The 20,822-nt window shown below is 50.8% G+C and overlaps 1 protein-coding gene across 1 annotated transcript; it reads left to right on the top strand.

Annotated features, from left to right (window-relative positions):
* Positions 1-5,662: 5,662 nt before the first annotated feature.
* LOC123162490 (probable glutathione S-transferase GSTU6) lies at positions 5,663-6,503 on the top strand. Its single transcript, XM_044580269.1, has one exon. It carries the CDS (start codon positions 5,695-5,697, stop codon positions 6,391-6,393), a length of 699 nt encoding a protein of 232 aa, XP_044436204.1. The 5' UTR covers positions 5,663-5,694; the 3' UTR covers positions 6,394-6,503.
* The last annotated feature ends 14,319 nt before the right edge of the window (positions 6,504-20,822 follow it).

Raw genomic sequence — 20,822 nt, 5'->3', positions numbered from 1 at the left:
GGAGACAGCACCACGTGGAAGAAGTGCTACGGTGAGACCACGGAGGAGAGAAAGGAAAGACGGAGGTTAACTGAAGAAAGCATCGACAAGAAGGTTGAGATTGCACTTGAGAAGAATTCAGCTAAGACAGTCGCAACAGCGGTAGCTGCCGTAAAACGGGAGCTGACAGTATTGGTTCCGGCTATCGTCGGTTGGAGAAGGCGAAATCCAGAAAAAGATGCAGCGGACTTTCCCCTTGCCGACTTCTTCGGGAGCAGTTCGACTAGCATTGCACCAGCACCATCACCTACTCCTGCACCGGCTCCCGCACCTGCTCATAGCAGCCCGTCCTTCGTCTCCGATTTGCTTAGCGGTGCTTCGTCTTTGGCTGAGCTCGACGCCCTCACGGTACCTGTCACACTGGCCCTCTTCAATAAATGTATAATCTCCCGTTCCCGTTGCCTTTCAGATGTCTCACATGCAGACATGTATTTGCAGGCCGATGCCCCGTGCACCATATTGTACGACATCAACGGCCAGAAGATGGACGTGGGAAAGGCGACGATAATGAAGCCGAAGGAACAATTGTTCCACAGCCGGCCGATCCCCCATGATGTCTTCAAGGTTTCCGTGGCCAGTGTCAAACCGGACCACGAGAATTTGGTTCCTCCAGTACTTGGGGGAGATGATGACGAGACCCCGCGGCGGCTTGGCGATTGCAAGACGTGGGTCCTATTGTGGCCAAAAGAGTCTGCTTTGTCTGGAGGCGGCCGGGAGCACACCCACGACCATGCAGCCTTCGCAAGGTATGAACATCAGCACCCCACCTACCCAATTAGCATCGCCGGTCGTGCTGGATGATAGCGGACTGGGTGAGGTAGAGGCTCCATTAGTCGTTGATGACGTTGCCATAGATGAGGATGAGGATGACGATGACACTCAACAGTATCTCAATACTGGCGCCATTGATGACGGAGGATTGATGGCTCAGCAGTATGAGTACTCAGGGTTTGAGCGTCATGAGTCGGTGCCTAATCGCCGCCTCCGAAGCCTGAACGTACTGTAGACGACCTTCGTCCAAAGAAGCATCGGAAGAGAGCGAGGAAAAGCAGCAATAAAGCTGCTGCTATGATCCAGCCGCCTCCGCAGCCTCGGGTTCAAGACCGTACACCTATCCGTGGTGCGGTGAAATACCATATCCCCGGTCAACCAATCCTACCCGAGGCATCGGTACAGGTCATACACGGCGATCTAAGGAGACTTCATGATGATGTGCTGCGGAGAGAGAAAAGCCTAATCGCCTCGGAAAATCCAGGATACCCACTCTACGTGGTTAACGTGCCGCAGAAAAGGTTGTACATCGACTCATTACCCGCGGACAAGTTCTTCCTTCGATTCGATTACATCTTCGACATGTTTCACTTGAAGAAGCTGGATTTTATGTTTGTCTGCCTTTATGCCTTGTACATGAAATACATCATCGGGATTGAGCAGATACCTTATACCTGTGTCGCTGACCCATACTTCATGCACGAGAGCTTCTTGGCAGTCTGCGCAAAGCACCGTGAATACGCGAGGGACTACATCGACAATTTCATGGTCGCCAAATAAGAACAAGGAGACGATTCTCGTGCCTTATCATCCCCTGTAAGTCATCCGTGCGGATATCCTTCCTTCGATTTCAATCATTCATTTGCACGATGGAGGCTAATTAATTTGAGGTGTAATTATTTTGCGCAGCCACGGTCGCGCCGTCCTCATCATCCTTTACCCCCGATACTCCCACGCTCTTTACTTGGACTCGGTGAAGAACATGAACAAAAAGGATTACACCCACATCAAGTCTGTTCTTGACAGTGCTATCTTTTTCTAAAACGTACGGGGTGGAGAGATCAAGGACAAGAAGAAGAGGAGCGGCAGGCCCGCCTTCGGCCATAAGACCGACTTCTGCTGCATCCAGCAACCGAGTGATACTCTTAGTGATGGATTCTATGTCCTACACCACATGCTGGAGTACAGATGGGATCAGTAGAACCTTCGCATGTCACCTACATCCGGGGATGCCCATATTCTGCAATGGGCAAGGAACGTAGGCGATATCGAGGATCATCAGCTTCGAGCTGAGTTCTATCACATCCAGCGTGAACTCGCCCAAATCATCATGAAGGTGGTTGTCGGTGTCAAAACCGTCGGATCTCGGGTAGGGTGTCCCAAGCAGTGCGTCTTAGGATCAATGGTAACAGGAGGCAAGGGACACAATGTTTACCCAGGTTCGGGCCCTCTCGGTGGAGGTAAAACCCTACTCCTGCTTGATTAATATTGATGATATGGGTAGTACAAGAGTTGATCTACCACGAGACCAGAGAGGCTAAACCCTAGAAGCTAGCCTATGGTATGATTGTTGTTGTATATGTCTATCGACTAGCCTGGCCCCGGTTTATATAATGCACCAGAGGCCTAGGATAACAAGAGTCCTAGCCGAATACGCCGGTGGGGGAGGAGTCCTTGTCTTGATCGCCAAGTCTTGTGGATTCTTCCTTGTATGCGGCAGCTGTCCGGACTGGCCCATGAGTATACGACCATGGGGGTCCTCGGCCCAATCCAACTGATCGGGAGACGACGCGTTGAGTACCCCCTAGTCCAGGACACCGCCAGTGGTCCTCGAAAAACAGGGTTGTTCTATGAGGAAGGGTAAATGTCGCGGGAAGACGTCCGAACATGCATAGCCGCTCAGCGTCTCGACCTGAAGCCTTTCACTAAGCTCGGGGACTATCTCCCTGACTTGGATGGATGGCACGACATGTTGTGATTGCCGATATATGACAATGTGTCCGTTTAGTCCATACTTTATGTATGACAAAACTTTGAGTTATGCATGACGAAACTTTATTTGTGATGTAATTAAACTGTCCTCCTCGACTAGCGAAGATCACTCTAGTTAGGGCATTTTGGGTACGATGAACTTTGTTATTTATGCTTATGATATGTTGCTTCTATTTTTGCCAAGTCTGTCTCTTTCTGTTGCTCAACTATATATGTTGCATATCATCGACTCATGTGACGATGCAGGTGCATATATTATCGATGGCAAAGAAGTGCTACGCCGGGAGTATACGACGAGTGGCCGAAGTGTCAAGCCCAGGTGTACCAGTTTCCGGTTTCCGAGCTATAGCCAGTAGTTAGTTTAGGTTCACGCTAGTGCGAGAGAGGGATAGCTCTTCTTGCGTATATCATTGTTTAGATGGATGTCAATGTAGTTGCAAGAACTTGTAGCGCTATTTTCGAGATGATGACGAGAGACCACTTTGTGTTGGATGATGATTATGATGATGACATGATTTGATGCTATAATTACATTTGTACGTGTATGATGCTAAAGATTATTGTGTAAGCATGTTCAAATACAAAACAAATATGCAGAAAAAAACAAAAACTAATAAAACTAACAGTAGCGAGGGGAGTAGAGTTAGCAGCAGCGCACCCTTACCAATAGCGCCTCCAAATTTAAAGCGCTACAGATATTAGCAGTAGCGCTTCGTCCAAAAGCCCGTTGCTGCTATATATGTATAGCAGTAGCGTGTGTCAGCACGCTCTACTACTACATGTTAGCTGTAGCGCCGTATCAGTAGCGCGGTTCCCTGCGCTACTGATACATCTAATACGCACGCTACTACAAGGCTTTTCCCTAGTAGTGTCTCTCGGTGGTCTTGGCCTTGGGGAGGGCGAGCTTGGTGCAGCGAGCAGGGGTGGCTGGCAGGCCACAAACAGGGGAGAGCACGGCGGCGTCCCCGCATTGCCAACAACTAGGCTGACCGCCGGGACAAAGATCGGGGTCACCGGCTCAGCTTCAGCTTCGGAGGAAGGAGATGGAGCAACAGCTCCACTGTCTTGCGCTGCAGGACAGGACATGATGATCTCGATGATGTCCAGGGTCGTGGTACGGGGAGGTGTTGGCGTCTGTGGAGCCAGAGCAGGGCACACAGCTGCCTGTCGTTGGTTGGCTCCAAAACAGGGAGCGATCCACCGCAGCCAAGAGCCCTCTCCTGGCACGGAGGTGAGCTGAATCACATCACAGGAGGTCGATCGTGGCGAAGAAGGGGCGAGCGGCCACGGGTGTATTCGCTGACCGGGCTAGCAGCCCCTCCAGAGCGCCCAGGGCGAGCCGGGCAGTCCGCAACGCGGCGACGGCCGTGCCTACCAGAGGCTGGGATGACGGTGCCGTCCTGGAGGCGCTGGACCAGCTTGATGTCGATGGAGCACGCATCAGGGGCCTCGTGGCGGCGGCGCCGCCCATCGCGGCTACGGTCGTCCCGGCGGTCTTATCAGCCGTCTCGGCGCCCATAATCATCACGACGCTGTGGGGCGCAAGACCTGCTCTGGAAAAAGCACTCTCTCCACGAGGAAGGGCGCTCGTCACGCCCACAGCGGCCACGGTCACGGTCGTCGTCTCTTCTGTCGCGGTCGTGGTCGCGGTCGTGGCTGCATGGCGTCTCTCAGCCGCCTCCGTTCTGTCCCGCATCTTGGATTCACCGTCGATGACCCCATAGCGAAAGGTGAACTGATGCGTCGGGGGTGAAATCCTCAACCAGGTTGAGGTGAACCAGGACGCGCCGCTTGAGCCCACGCCGGCCAACAGCAGCGCTTGGGTCGTTGCTGTAGCCCGCCGACTGGTTGTTGGTGACCGTCAGCCGGAGAACCTTGGGGATGGCAGAGGGGTTGGCAGACCATGCCCAGAGGTCGAGGGAGGAGGAGTCTTCTCTCTTGACCGTGGCGACGTCGAAGTAGTGCAGGAATGTGTCAGGGCCTAGCACTTGCGTTGCCACCTCGTCGCACCATGCGTTGAGCGGCAGATTTTCGATGCACAGGTGAACGTGGTAGTACGCCTCCACCAGTACCTATTAATCATGGTGCTCAGAAGCAGGTGACCAACATCAGGAGCTCTTCCACATATCTAAATTCTTCTAAGTGACCTTCTTGTTCAGCATAGCATTGTGCATACCCTCAAAAAAAAACATAGCATTGTGCAGCATGGCTAAGAACCCCACCACATGGATAAGAAATAGGCATGGGAAAGTGGGTCCCCTGGCAAAGCCTCTTTGGGGTGTGAATGTCTCGGTAATAACATCTCCATTCACTTTGACACGGTATTTGACAATGAAAATGCACTTCATTATCAATATCAAGTTGATCCACGCTCCGTCGAAATAACTATAGTACTTCCTCTGTAAAGAAATATAAAAGCGTTTAGATTACTAAAGTAGTGATCTAAACACTCTTATACTTAGGAATAACTGACATCTCATTATGGAGCAAGTGGTGTTTCAGTTATTCCAAACAAAGTTCCGGTAGAGAGCTTGGAAGCTTCCTTGGATCGACCCACTAGCTTGAAGACCCAATTAAGTATCCACAAAAAAGTATCCACCCAATGTTCAAGTGTTTCATTCTGCTGATCGAGTATGCACGAGCACCTGTTGGCGAAAAATCGTCGGCATAATTCAGCCTCATGGATGATGTACATGTCGATACTCTCTCACTCACTCTCTCTCTCTCTCTCTCTCTCTCTCTCTCTCTCTCTCTCTCTCTCTCTCTCTCTCTCTCTCTCTCTCTCTCTCTCTCTCTCTCTCTCTCTCTCTACATATAGTCTACCCATTACACTAGTTAATCACCCATCATCGATAGAGAATTCCGCGGGACGAGAGGGAGCTAGGAGCTGCAATGGCGGGAGGAGACGAGGTGAAGCTGCTGGGGAACTGGGCGAGCCCGTACGTGGCCAGGGTGAGGCTGGCGCTGCACCTCAAGGGCGTGCCCTACGAGTACGTGGAGGAGGACCTTGCCGACAAGAGCGAACTGCTCCTCCGCTCCAACCCCGTCCACAAGGCGGTGCCGGTGCTCATCCACGGCGGCAAGCCCGTCTGCGAGTCCCGGGTCATCGTACAGTACATCGACGAGGCCTTCGCCTCCGCCGGCGCCGGCCCGCCCCTCCTCCACGCCAGCCCCCGCGAGCGCGCCGCCGCCCGCTTCTGGGCCGTCTTCGTGGACGACGAGCTGCTGGCGCCGTGGGGGATGGTCATGCGGTCGGGGACGGACGAGGAGAGGGCGGAGTGGACGAGGCGGACCGTCGCGGCGGTGGAGACGCTGGAGGGGGCCCTGGGGGAGCGCTCCGAGGAGGACGGGGAGGGGTTCTTCGGCGGCGACCGCGTCGGTTACGTCGACATCCTGCTCGGCGGCATGGTCCCGTGGGTGCGCGTCACCGAGAGGCTCTCCGGCCACAACTTCTTTGATGCTAGCACGGCCCCGCTGCTGGCGGCGTGGATGGAGCGCTTCGGCGAGCTGGACGCTGCCAGGGCCGTCTTCCAGGACGTTGACCGCCTCGTGGAGTACGCCGGGACGATACAGGCACGGGCGCACGGCTAGCCGCCGAGGCTGGAACTGCAAGCAACTGATATACCTTGTCTGCTATGGTGGTCGTTGTGGTTGATGCAAGTATACAAATTACATGCTCAGGGTTTTTCTCTCTTTTCACATAAATAAATAAAATCAAATGACATAGAACTCTTGATGAATGGCATTTTTATATAGCCTGCCTATAGCTACACTATTAACCATGCTCTTATTAGAGAAACCAAAGAGCAACAGAAAAAAGACAGAAAGAAAAGTCATACTTGAGGAAAGACATAAAAAGAGTCAGATCACCAAAGTAAAAGCCCATCCAGAATAAATTCTCTGTGTTTCTCTGCTTCTGTGCCCATCTATACTAAGCTAGTAATTGTCCTCTAGTTTGTCAGTTCCTGATAGAAAAGACATACTCCATGCCAATCTAGTTGGTCAGTTCCTGATAGTAAACAGAGTTGACGGGGAAAGTAAAAGCCCACCGTCAGAATAAAAGGACGTGTATTTCTTTGCTTCCATGCCAATCTATTCTAAGCTAGTTGTCGTTCTCTGGTTGGTCAGTTCCTGAGAGAAAAGATATAAAAAGATTCGACCACCAACGTAAAAGCCTGTCATCAGAATAAAGCCCGTGCTTTCTCTGCTTCTGTGTCCACCTATGCTAAGCTAGTTGTCGCCTTCTAATTGGTCAGCTGAGAGGAAAGATACATTTAGTCTTGTTGGTAAAAGCTGCAATAATAAGACTTGTGTTAGCTATTACCGTATCCAAGGGTGGAGTTTGAGATAGCTAGATATATAGAATATGTTTTTGCATGGTGTTCTTGAAGAGAAGGTCTACATGAAACAACCATCAGAGTATGCAGACAAGAAAAAACTGCATTATATGTGCAAGCTTGACAAAGTGCTCTATGTCTTGAAACAAGCACCTAGAGCATGGTACTCCAGATTAAGCTCCTAGTTAAGAGGTCTTGGCTTCATTGCATCCAAAGTGACACATCTTTGTTTATTTACAACAAGGCAAAAGTAGTCATCTTCGTGCTTATATATATATTGATGATATTATAGTTCCAAGCTCTTCACAAAGTGCTACTAATGCTCTTCTGCATGATTTGATCTTAGAATTTGATCTGAAGGATCTAAGTGATTTGCACTTCTTCCTAGGCATTGAAGTCAAGAAAGCACAAGATAGCATAGTGTTGAATCAGGGAAAATATGCCACTAAGCTTCTAGCTTGTATGAGAATAAAGAACTGTGAACCTGCAACTACACCTATCTTCCTCATAAACACTCTCAACTTATGAAGGAGAGACACTTCATGAGGAAGAAGGCAGAAGGTATAGAAGTGTTGTGGGAGCACTCCAGTATTTGACTCTCACATGCCCACATATCTCATTTGCGGTTAACAAAGTTTGTCAATATTTGCATGCACCCACCATTCTACATTGGACATTTGTTAAGAGGATTGTGAGATATGTAAAACATACTGTGAGATTAAGACACAATTTTAGACGTTCTAACTCCACTCTTGTCAGTGCATTTACTGATGCTGATTGGGCAGGTTGCAGTGATGACAGAAAGTCAACTTTAGAGTATTTTTTGGTTCTAATCTTGTTTCTTGGAGTGCCAGACAACAAGCCACTATGTCCAGGTCAACTATAGAAGCTGAGTATAAGTCTTTGGAAAATTCCAGTGCGGAAATCATTTGGGTTGAGTCACTACTCGAAGAGTTGGGAGTAAAACAAAACCATATCTCATGTTCATGGTGTGATAATTTAGGAGCAACATATCTGTCTGCAAATCCAGTCTTTCATGCTAGAACCAAACACGTTGAAATTGATTTTCATTTTGTGCGAGAAATAGTTGCAGAAAAGGAACTTAAGATATGGTTCATTCCTTCTAGAGATCAAGTGGCTGATGGCTTCACCAAGGCATTACCAGCAAAACAATTTGAGGAGTTTAAGAGCAATCTTAACTTACGATAGTTGAGATTAAGGGAGGGACGATATCTTTCTGTTGCAATCTTAATAACATCCTCGCCATCGCTGGCACTTTCACCACCACCATCTTCTGCATACCTATCCCATGCCGGTAATCCAATCCTGCTCGACACTAATCCACAACAGTATCATGCCTTCTTCTACTGGAATGTGACGTCGTTAGTGGCCTCCGCCGTGGTCATCATGTTGGCATTGCAGTACACCTTGAAGGAGCGCTTTGCTCCATTGTAGACATCGTGTAAGAGAAGGCCGAGGAGCTCACGACGTGGAAGTACTTTTCTGGTGTAAGGGCATATTTATTCCCAATATGTTTTGGTGATTGATGACAATGCTTGTGCGGACTAATCGTGTGCGTTAGTTCTTTCAGAGATTCATCCATTGGCACGAGACGATTTCCTCCCCTCGGTGTTGTAATTCAAGACGGTGTAGCTCCTTCGTTTCGTTGTTGGTGGACTAGTTTCGTAGGAGTCACCGTACTATCCAGAGGGGATCCGTTTTGGTAAGACTTGGGTGGAATCACACGTACACATCATTATCACACCCGTCATCTTTCCTTCCGCATCTCTGGAGCTACTGTTTTCCCCTTATTATGCTCTGCTTTGCCCTAGCGGTAGTACCGTGTCCACTGCGGTAGTACCGCCGAAAACTCCACAACGGTAGTACCGCTCCAAGCGGTAGTACCGCTCTCAGAGCGGTAGTACCGCTTGGGTGTTTCGGCCGTAGTACCGCTGTGCGTCTGGCCTACTTCCGCCTCGATTCTCGAACGAATTTTTTGTGTCGGGTTTTGCGGCACTAAGGGAGGTAGTAGGGGAGGTAGTACCGCTCTAAGCGGTAGTACCGCCCTTCCCTAGCGGTAGTACCGCCCTGGCGACAGGGCCCTGGGCAGCGGGGCAGTACCGCTGGGTCTAAGCGGTAGTACCGTCCTGAGCGGTAGTACCGCTCTTCCCTAGCGGTAGTACCACCCTGGAGTCAGGGCCCCAGGCAGCGCGGCAGTACCGCTGGGTGGAGCGGTAGTACCGCCCGGAGCGGTAGTACCGCCCTTCCCCAGCAGTAGTACCGCTCTGTGCGGGGCTGGTAAGTGGGATAGTGGTTGGATTGTTCTTCCCACTATATAAAGGGGTCTTCTTCCCCAAAGTTGATTTACCTCTTTCCCCCAAAGCTCCATTGTTGCTCCAAGCTCCATTTTCGCCCGATCTCTCTCCCTAGCCAATCAAACTTGTTGATTTGCTCGGGATTGGTTGAGAAGGCCCAGATCTACACTTCCACCAAGAGAAATTTGATTCCCCCCACTTATCCCTAGCGGATCTTGTTACTCTTGGGTGTTGAGCACCCTAGACGGTTGAGGTCACCTCGAAGACATACTCCATTGTGGTGAAGCTTCGTGGTGTTGTTGGGAGCCTCCAATTGTTGTGGAGATTGCCCCAATCTTGTTTGTAAAGGTCCGGTTGCTGCCTTCAAGGGCTCCAATAGTGGAATCACGGCATCTCGCATTGTGTGAGGGCGTGAGGAGATTACGGGGGCCCTAGTGGCTTCTTGGGGAGCATTGTGCCTCCACAACGCTCTAACGGAGACGTACTTCCCCTTAAAAGGAAGGAACTTCGATAACACATCCTCGTCTCCACCGGCTCCACTCTTGGTTATCTTGTCCCTTTACTTTTGCAAGCTTACTTGAGTTATATCCATTGCTTGCTTGCGTGCTTATTGTCTGTGCATCATATAGGTTGTCCACATAGTTGCACATCTAGACAACCTATTTCATTGCAAGTTTTAATTTGTTAAAGAAAATACTAAAAATTGTTAGCTGCCTATTCACCCCCCCTCTAGTCAACCATATCGATCCTTTCAATTGGTATCAGAGCCTCGTCTCTTTATTAAGGACTTTGCCGTCCGAAGAGTATGGTTGACACCAACGACGGTGTGGAGGAGCACTCCGGTGTGAATCCCGTCTCGTCTTCGGCCGAAGGGGGAACCTCAGTCTCTCGTGAGGAATTCAATGTGGCTTTAGACACATTGAAAACCTCCATGACGGCCGAGGTTAAAAGCATGTTTACTGAATTCCTAGAGGGACTCAAACTATCTACCTCGCCGATGAAAGTGGGTGATCCCACTAACAAGGTGACGGATGCTAACCCCGACAAGGGGGAAGCTAATAGTGAAAAGAGTCCGTCTACTAGTGGTAGAAATGGCACCGGCATCTATGCCCATGTGGAACCCCCAGTGTATAAAGGACCGATCCCCTCTACACATTTGAATCATGCCGGTCCTCCTCCTAAATATGTGAAAAATGAAGATTATGATTCTTGGGTTTATCGCTTCAAGCGTCACTTAAAACATGTGAATACTAACCTTTGGAGAATTATTGAAGAAGGTTTCTATCCTCATGATCCAAGCAACTTCACCCCTCGAGAAGAAGTGGACAACCAATTCAATGAGAGTGCTCTCTTCATCATCCAAGATGTTATTCTTCCCGAAGATCTCCCTCATCTTCGACCTCATGTCATGGCTAAAGAAGCATGGAAGTGTGTCGAGCGTATGTATCGAGGAAGTGCTAGCATTCAACGCTCCAACTATGAAGTGGTGCAAGATGAAGCCGATGAGTTTGCATTGAAAGGATCGATATGGTTGACTAGAGGGGGGGTGAATAGGCAACTAACAATTTTTAGTCTTTTCTTTAACAAATTAAAACTTGCAATGAAATAGGTTGTCTAGATGTGCAACTATGTGGACAACCTATATGATGCACAGACAATAAGCACGCAAGCAAGCAATGGATATAACTCAAGTAAGCTTGCAAAAGTAAAGGGACAAGATAACCAAGAGTGGAGCCGGTGGAGACGAGGATGTGTTACCGAAGTTCCTTCCTTTTAAGGGGAAGTACGTCTCCGTTAGAGCGGTGTGGAGGAACAATGCTCCCCAAGAAGCCACTAGGGCCACCGTAATCTCCTCACACCCTCACACAATGCGAGATGTCGTGATTCCACTATTGGAGCCCTTGAAGGCGGCAACTGGACCTTTACAAACAAGATTGGGGCAATCTCCACAACAATTGGAGGCTCCCAACAACACCACGAAGCTTCACCACAATGGAGTATGGCTTCGAGGTGACCTCAACCGTCTAGGGTGCTCAACACCCAAGCGTAACAAGATCCGCTAGGGATAAGTGGGGGGAATCAAATTTCTCTTGGTGGAAGTGTAGATCTGGGCCTTCTCAACCAATCCCGAGCAAATCAACAAGTTTGATTGGCTAGGGAGAGAGATCGGGCAAAAATGGAGCTTGGAGCAACAATGGAGCTTTGGGGGAAAGAGGTAAATCAACTTTGGGGAAGAAGACCCCTTTATATAGTGGGAAGAACAATCCAACCGTTATCCCACTTACCAGCCCCGCACAAAGCGGTACTACCGCTGGGGAAGGGCGGTACTACCACTCCGGGCGGTACTACCGCTCCACCCAGCGGTACTGCCGCGCTGCCTGGGGCCCTGACTCCTGGGCGGTACTACCGCCAGGGAAGAGCGGTACTACCGCTCAGGGCGGTACTACCGCTTAGACCCAGCGGTACTGCCGCGCTGCCCAGGGCCCTGTCGCCAGGGCGGTACTACCGCTAGGGAAGGGCGGTACTACCGCTTAGAGCGGTACTACCGCCCCTACTACCTCCCTTAGTGCCGCAAAACCCGACACGAAAAATTCGTTCGAGAATCGAGGCGGAAGTAGCCCAGACGCACAGTGGTACTACGGCCGAAACACCCAAGCGGTACTACCGCTCTGAGAGCGGTACTACCGCTGTGGAGTTTTTGGCGGTACTACCGCCGTGGACACGGTACTACCGCTAGGGTAAAGCAGAGCATAATAAGGGGAAAACAGCAGATCCAGAGATGCGGAAGGAAAGACGACGGGTGTGATAATGATGTGTACGTGTGATTCCACCCAAGTCTTACCAAAACGGATCCCCTCTTGATAGTACGGTGACTCCTACGAAACTAGTCCACCAACAACGAAACGAAGGAGCTACACTGTCTTGAATTACAACACCGAGGGGAGGAAATCGTCTCGTGCCAATGGATGAATCTCTGAAAGAACTAACGCACACGATTAGTCCGCACAAGCATTGTCATCAATCACCAAAACATATTGGGAATAAATATGCCCTTACAATCTCCCCCTTTTTGGTGGATTGATGACAATACGGGATTTGCACAATATGAAAGATATAGGATAAGCGCAAAAGTACAACTGTCCTAAAATGTAGAAGGGCTCCCCCTGGATGTGTGCTACTTAGAAAGGTGCTTTGGATTGCACGGCACAGAAGCCAGAAACAATGCTCCCCCTACATTTTAGAGACCAACTACCTAAGCATGATATGAGAGCAACATATATATAATAAGATAAGCATGGAACTCATAAGCTAGATAGACATAGATAAAGATACGAAGAGATAAGGTAGCATATGTCTCACACCATATGACTCGAGCTTAGGTCTTACTGACAGAACATAACTTAGGTCTCACAGACACAAACCAAATAAGACGACAAGCGAAATCACAAACACAAATGACGAAAGACACAAGACGCAAATCCCTAAACTCTTGGTGGCAATAGCAGTTGCATCTCTAGATTTTTCTCCAGATCTAGGCTTGAGTAGGATGGAGAATGCTTCTAGACTGTTTGGATTAGTGTTTGGTTGGAGTATTTTTGAATTTGGTAGGACGGTAGTACCGGATCTAACCATGGTAGTTGGAAACTGCTGTTTCCACGCCTCGAGCGGTACTACCGCTCTCCCAGAGCGGTACTACCGCTTGGGCCGGTACTACCGCTCAAGGGTCACGGTACTACCGCCGTCTACCCAGTTCCATCATCCTTCAACCTTTCAGTGATCTTTTCGTTCGTGTTTGTGGCTTACGCTCATTCTTTCTGGTTGTTTTGCGTGTTTGTGTGTGTGGTTCCAGGTGATGAGGTTCCTGAGCATCAGGCTCGTCGTGTCAACCCCGGTCGTGCTTCGTCCAAGCGCTACCGCACCACTGAGCCCACTGAGCCTGCCGGAGGATCTTCCAGTGCTCAACCTCCTCCCCAACCGCCGAAGAAGCGTGGGGTCAAGCCAAAGCAAAGCAAAACCGTGCCAGAAATGCCGCCCAAGGAGTTCTGGGCAAGGCGCCGCCGCAACCCGTATGGGGTCGACCAAGATCCCACTTTGGTCAACCGTCTGTTCTGGAACAGGTTCCAGTTTGCCATCTATTTTGATGTCCTCAAAGCCAAGAAGAATCTCTATGTCAACGTGCACTCCATTGACACCGAGCATATGGAGAATGATCCTGACTACTTTGGTGAAGCTCTTCGGATGTGCACTCAGCTGAACATTCTCGGGATCATGCAATTCAACAAGGACTATGATGCTAATATTGTGGCCCAATTCTATGCCACGGTTCACCTTGGGACCGATGAGGACAGGACTCTGACTTGGATGACAAATGGCAAGTTGCTGTCAGTCAAGTGGAAAGCTTTCATGCAGTTGATTGGGGTGGAAGATCTTGGAGTTGAGTCTGCTGTCGGCTTTTGCCCCCACCGTCGTGCCAATGCCACTCACAAGCAAGCTCTGTGGCCCTACTGCACTCTGAGGATCAACCATGAGACGAAGAAGGATACCTATGAGCTGCCTGCCTATCTGGACATTCTTCACCGTATCTTCAGAGAAACTCTTTTCCCTCGCATCGGGAATCTGGACCAGGTTCACTCTTATCTCGTGGACATGCTTCTCTTCTGTCAGCGGGAGAAGGGGCAGAGCACCGGAGAGTCCTTGGATATCTCTCATGTTATGTGGTCTGAGCTGGTTTCTGCTATCTCCAAGCGCAAGTGCCCGATTTATGGTCCGTTCATTATGCTGCTCATTGAGAAGGCCTGGGATCGTATCTATCCCAAGGTGGTGCTGGAGCTTGGAGACTTGGTTTCTCATGATGTCAAGCGTCTGAGGAAGAAGGATAACTGGGGCACTCAGGACCCTAGGACTGGAGTTCCTTCATCTGCTGCTGCCATGGAGACTGAGGAGGAGTTTGGGGCTGAGGCTGAGGATGAACATGATGACTACGTGCCTTCTGAGGCAGAGCCCTCTTGGGCCAAGAAGCTCAAGATCAAGGTGAAGAAGCTGTTCTGCATGGAATCTCACGGTCAGTACATGACTCATGTGGCTGAGAAGAAGGCTCGAGGGCGCCACAAGGAGCTCATGCGTCAGATGGGTGCTATTGTGATTAGTGATTCTGAGGATCAGCTTACTAAGGAGGAGGAGTGGATTCAGCAGCACTGCCCCTGGACTGATTCTGATGCTGAGCACTTCCCGGCCGACGATGGCACCGCAGATGATCCCTCTGAGATCTGATGGGTGTCCCTCGTTTACCTTCACCTGGAGCCGTAGCATCACTCCCTCTCCTTTTTGGTGTCTCGCTGCCAAAGGGGGAGAGAGTTTAGGGATTTGCGTCTTGTGTCTTTCGTCGTTTGTGTTTGTGCTTTCGCTTGTCGTCTTATTTGGTTTGTGTCTGTGAGACCTAAGTTCTGGTTCTGTCAGTAAGACCTAAGCTCGAGTCATATGGTGTGAGACATATGCTACCTTATCTCTTCGTATCTTTATCCATGTCTATCTAGCTTATGAGTTCCATGCTTATCTTGTTATATATACGTTGCTCTCATATCATGCTTAGGTAGTTGGTCTCTAAAATGTAGGGGGAGCATTGTTTCTGGCTTCTGTGCCGTGCAGTCCAAAGCACCTTTCTAAGTAGCACACATCCAGGGGGAGCCCTTCTACATTTTAGGATAGTTGTACTTTTGCGCTTATCCTATATCTTTCATATTGTGCAAATCCCGTATTGTCATCAATCCACCAAAAAGGGGGAGATTGTAAGGGCATATTTATTCCCAATATGTTTTGGTGATTGATAACAATGCTTGTGCGGACTAATCATGTGCGTTAGTTCTTTCAAAGATTCATCCATTGGCACGAGACGATTTCCTCCCCTCGGTGTTGTAATTCAAGACGGTGTAGCTCCTTCGTTTCGTTGTTGGTGGACTAGTTTCGTAGGAGTCACCATACTATCAAGAGGGGATCCGTTTTGGTAAGACTTGGGTGGAATCACACGTACACATCATTATCACACCCGTCGTCTTTCCTTCCGCATCTCTGGAGCTGCTGTTTTCCCCTTACTATGCTCTGCTTTGCCCTAGCGGTAGTACCGTGTCCACAGCGGTAGTACCGCCGAAAACTCCACAACGGTAGTACCGCTCTCAGAGCAGTAGTACCGCTTGGGTGTTTCGGCCGTAGTACCGCTGTGCGTCTGGGCTACTTCCGCCTCGATTCTCGAACGAATTTTTCGTGTCGGGTTTTGCGGCACTAAGGGAGGTAGTAGGGGAGGTAGTACCGCTCTAAGCGGTAGTACCGCCCTTCCCTAGCGGTATTACCACCCTCGCGACAGGGCCTTGGGCAGCGCGGCAGTACCGCTGGGTCTAAGCGGTAGTACCGCCCTGAGTGGTAGTACCGCCCTGAGCGGTAGTACCGCTCTTCCCTGGCGGTAGTACCGCCCTGGAGTCAGGGCCCTAGGCAGCGCGGCAGTACCGCTGGGTTGAGCGGTAGTACCACCCGGAGCGGTAGTACCGCCCTTCCCCAGCGATAGTACCGCTCTGTGCGGGGCTGGTAAGTGGGATAACGGTTGGATTGTTCTTCCCACTATATAAAGGGGTCTTCTTCCCCAAAGTTGATTTACCTCTTTCCCCCAAAGCTCCATTGTTGCTCCAAGCTCCATTTTCGCCCGATCTCTCTCCCTAGCCAATCAAACTTGTTGATTTGCTCGGGATTGGTTGAGAAGGCCCAGATCTACACTTCCACCAAGAGAAATTTGATTCCCCCCCCTTATCCCTAGCGGATCTTGTTACTCTTGGGTGTTGAGCACCCTAGATGGTTGAGGTCACCTCGAAGCCATACTTGTGGTGAAGCTTCGTGGTGTTGTTGGGAGCCTCCAATTGTTGTGGAGATTTCCCCAATCTTGTTTGTAAAGGTCCAGTTGCCGCCTTCAAGGGCTCCAGTAGTGGAATCACGACATCTCGCATTGTGTGAGGGCGTGAGGAGATTACGGTGGCCCTAGTGGCTTCTTGGGGAGCATTGTGCCTCCACAACGCTCTAACGGAGACGTACTTCCCCTTAAAAGGAAGGAACTTCGGTAACACATCCTCGTCTCCACCGGCTCCACTCTTGGTTATCTTGTCCCTTTACTTTTGCAAGCTTACTTGAGTTATATCCATTGCTTGCTTGCGTGCTTATTGTCTGTGCATCATATAGGTTGTCCACATAGTTGCACATCCAGACAACCTATTTCATTGCAAGTTTTAATTTGTTAAAGAAAAGACTAAAAATTGTTAGTTGCCTATTCACCCCCCCTCTAGTCAACCATATCGATCCTTTCATCTGGGAAGAAGGCAAAGATGTTACCAAAAAGGGTTCCCCCCGCTTTAGATTATAAAGCAACATCCAACCGATACAACCAGCTTGCAGGGGCCGCAGCACAAACAAGCCCCAAAAAATGAGAAAAAAAAGAAATGCCGACGCCGGCAGCTCAACTAAGCAAAGATGGCCGACACCAGCTGCACCCTCGGAGAAGTACGACCGCCCGTCAAGCACTCCGAAGCCTCGTGTACCAAGCAACATCTTCATGAAAAAATGCAACGACGATGACGCTGTTGCCCGGAAAAGTCATAGGGTTTCCCCCGGTACGCGGATGGCAGTGGGGAAGGGGTATCACCGACGACCCTTAGGAGGTCCGGCAACGCCCTTGGGCGCAGCCGCGCCTGTGGCGAACGAACCGCCGGAGATTTCTCCTGCCCCGAGACCACCACTGCCACCCAGACAAACGGAAGCGCATCGCCCAGCATGCCGCCCACTAGCTAGCGCCACCACGGATACCACATCATCTTCACCGTTTCACTGAGGCCACCAACACAAGACCTGGAGGTAGGGCGAGAAGACACCGGGCTTGGTGGCAACCGCAATGCCGCCGACAGAAGGGAACAATCTCCACCACCGCGCAGAGCCGACCGAACATAGCAACATGGACTTGCTAGGCCACCACCGGCCCGGCTGGACCCCAACGGGTCCGGACAGTCCCCGTAGCCATGCTGCAGCACGTCGGCCGTCGAAGCCATCACCATAGCATCCATGGCCGGCTCGCCTCACCACCGGGGGGCTACGCCGTTGCGCCCGGGACCGCAAGCCCGCCCCAGCCCAGATGGGTCCGAAAGGGCCCAGATCTGGGCCGAGCAGGTGCCGCCGGCCAGCCGCCGACCGCGCTGCCCCGCAGCCAACGGCCACGCTGTTGCGTCGAGAGCACCCGAAGCCCGCAGAACTCCACTACCGGGCCCCACCGCCGCGAGCCGAACAACACCGCCGCCAGCAGGAGGGAGCCCCGACTCCCCCTCCAGGCGCGCGGGGAAGGAATGTCCGCCGCCGCTGGCGCCACCCAGGCACGCCGGAGGCAGCTGCCGGCGGCAACGAAGGGAGATGGAGGAGGAGGCGGTCGAGACAAGGAGGAGGACAGGGGGCGCTCTGCCGCCTCGGGGAGCGACGGGAGCGCTAGGGGAGGGGAAGGAGGAGGGGGGAGAGGGAGGAGGCCGGGGGATGCGCGCGCCGACGGCCGGCACCCGCGGGAGGGGGCGAGGGTGGCCGGCGGCGGCGGGAAGAGCAGGGGAGGAACCCTAGGTTGCGGGGGCTCGGGTCGCGGGACACTCGCTCTCTTTTCACTCTCTCCAACGTTGTTGTGGTTAGACCAGGCTCGTAGGAATAGGCAAAGATGTTGACTTACTTGGAAGGAAGCAATGTTGATGATCCATCAGCCGCTATGGTGTCGGTTGCTAGAAATGATGATGGTGATCAATCAGCCGCACCCGTACTGATGGGACGAGGATCTCCCTCACCCGCCCCCGCATCGCTCCCTTGGGGCGACTCGGGCGGCCCCCAACCCTAGCCCGCCGCCGGTCTCTCCCCTCCTCCCTCCCGACCTTGCCGCCACCGGAGTAGCCGCCAGCAAGCCCGCGCGGCGCCGAGGAAGGTGGCAACGAGGCTTGCCACTCCTGCCTCGCACGGAGGGCATGGTGTGCCGGGGTGGCGGCCCCGGTCAAGGTGGGTAGCACTGCTCCCTGCGGCGGACGGCGGCTGCGGGTGCTCGGCTGGGCTCCTCGGCTTGCTTGGGCGGCGAGGCCCCGGTGGATGGAGCTCGCGGTGGCCGGATTTCCTCCGTCGGTCGGCCTCCAGATCTGAATCGACCAGCTCCAACTCCACCCTCCTCGCCTTCTCCCGTTTGATCTCAGCTCCGGTGCGGCCCTGCTCGCCGGATCCGGCGGTTGGCGGTGTTTTGGCGGTGGGGCTCCTGGGACCGGGGGAAACCCTTGGCCGCCGGCGGTGTCCACAACAACGATGATGCGGCGGCGTCGAACTACTTCTTGGAGGCTTCGTTGAGGTATCCCACACCCCACCCATCTGCCGCTGCATCTAGGTGAAAACCTTGGTCCTGTTTCGGGACGACGGCGGCGCTACGGCACCGTTCCCCTTCCTGAAGGCGCCGTCCTTGGACTGCGGGGTGGATGTCGAGTTTGGATGTATTGGTGGCTGTAGTGGCGGCATTGCTCTTCATCAACCTCTCGCCGTGTCGATTTGGTTCACGTTCCTATCCTGCAGTGCGCGTCTCCTTCGTGGTTGTGCCATGGCAACTGAAGTTTCTTGTGGAGCACAATGTGGTCTGCTGCAGCCCCTCCCATGGTACACCTGGTTGCCATTTGTGAATCCAGGTTCTTGGGGAACCACTTCGCCTGCCGACGACGAGAAGGTTGTGGCCTCCTACGGCGACGAAGACGGATTTCATTATGCCCAGGTTGTTCATCATGCTGGAGTGGACTTGAGCCTTCTCCTTTCACATTGTTGCTTTCCACAAGTTTGATGTTTGTCCGGTGCTGGTTGCTTCGGTGGACGAAGACCTTGACTAACCAAGCTTAGTTCTTCAATTTTATCTTGGTAGCTGCTTGTGTAGTCTTAGGTTTGTGCACTGTCCTGTTTTGCACCTTGTATCGGCCGCCTGAGGTTGTTCTGCCTCAGTATCTTCCTTTTCTTTCTTTTTCATGTTGCTTGTATGTGGTTGATCGATGTAATCCTGGCCGGTTGATGGCTTTGTTAATTCAAAGCCGGGCTAGTTTGAGCCTCCTCTCGGGCTTGGCCGATGCCTTTCCTCTAAAAAAAGCCGCACCCGTACCAGTCACCAATGCGTAACTAATTGGTTCTACTCCCTCCGTCCCACAATATGATCATTTTCAAGCTACATTAGTATAGCTTGAAAAACGATCTTATATTATGGGACATAGAAAGTACTTGTTTACATTCATTTTACAAGGGGTGGAGATGTTTGGAAAACGTCGGGTCTTGCTTTGTGCTATATACACGGAAGAAAGTGTATACACGGGAGTAATTTACCCTGCCAACAGCCAAATTTATTTATTTTTGATTTTGTATTCCATGTCTGTGGTGTGCCTATTTCGACTTGTTTTCTTTAATCCTTTCACTTGTCCTGGGTCACCCATGTAAAACTGAAATGAAGTCGATCCCATTGTGGAATATCACAAAAGATAACAAAAGAGGATTTAAAAATAGTTGAAAGTGCATATACTGTTCGGCAATATACATATTTGTAGGATTACTTTTTACTGTTTTTTAATTAGGTGACGATAGTAGAAATAACCTCATCTAGTTTGTTTGGATTTCCCAGAAATGATGGCAGGTTTGTATCTTTACTTCAGAATGAAAAGACATGCCACCAGAACCATCCATCCTTGACTTTGCCAACGGAGATCATCATTGATCCACCCAATTTAGTTTTTGATTTCTTCAAATTTAATAGACATGTCCAGTTATAATATTATTTTAAATTTAGACATGCTGCGTCTAGTCTGGCTGGTTGACCTCACTGTGGGCACATTGTTGAGCCGTCGCTGTCTCCCGCTCCATTTCTTTGTCGAGAAATTAAAAGAAAAAGATAAAATTTGCATCGTGTATGGTACCAGATTATGAATTTTGATTATCTCCCTCTGAGTCATTCCATAACATCTCTGATTAAGTTTGCTTTCATGTATCATAGGATGGATTTTTCAGTGCTGTGAAAAATTACTTATATACAAAGAATTCAAGATTCATATCTTGTATCGTCCCGCGATTAAGGTTTAGTTTGTCGTTACTGAACTATGTTGTGATGTGTTAATTTGATAATTCAATGTAGAAAATTAAACATAGAAACACGTAAAAATCAATCAAACAAACATCAAACTAGTTGATGACAAACGGAATTATGGTAAGCCAACACAAGGTCAAGATTGCTTTTCTTTTCCCTCTTGCAAGGCGATTAGAGAAAGCCTTCCTCCCTTCGATCTTCGCCGGTGAGCCCGTCGATTCACCT

This window comes from Triticum aestivum, chromosome 7B, assembly GCF_018294505.1.
Source record: "Triticum aestivum cultivar Chinese Spring chromosome 7B, IWGSC CS RefSeq v2.1, whole genome shotgun sequence".
Classification (NCBI taxonomy): domain Eukaryota; kingdom Viridiplantae; phylum Streptophyta; class Magnoliopsida; order Poales; family Poaceae; genus Triticum; species Triticum aestivum.
This window is presented reverse-complemented; position numbering and strand designations above follow the sequence as displayed.

Excerpts from the sequence above, each read along its gene's own strand:
- LOC123162490 (XM_044580269.1), top strand. The coding sequence starts at position 5,695 with ATGGCGGGAGGAGACGAGGTGAAGCTGCTGGGGAACTGGGCGAGCCCG.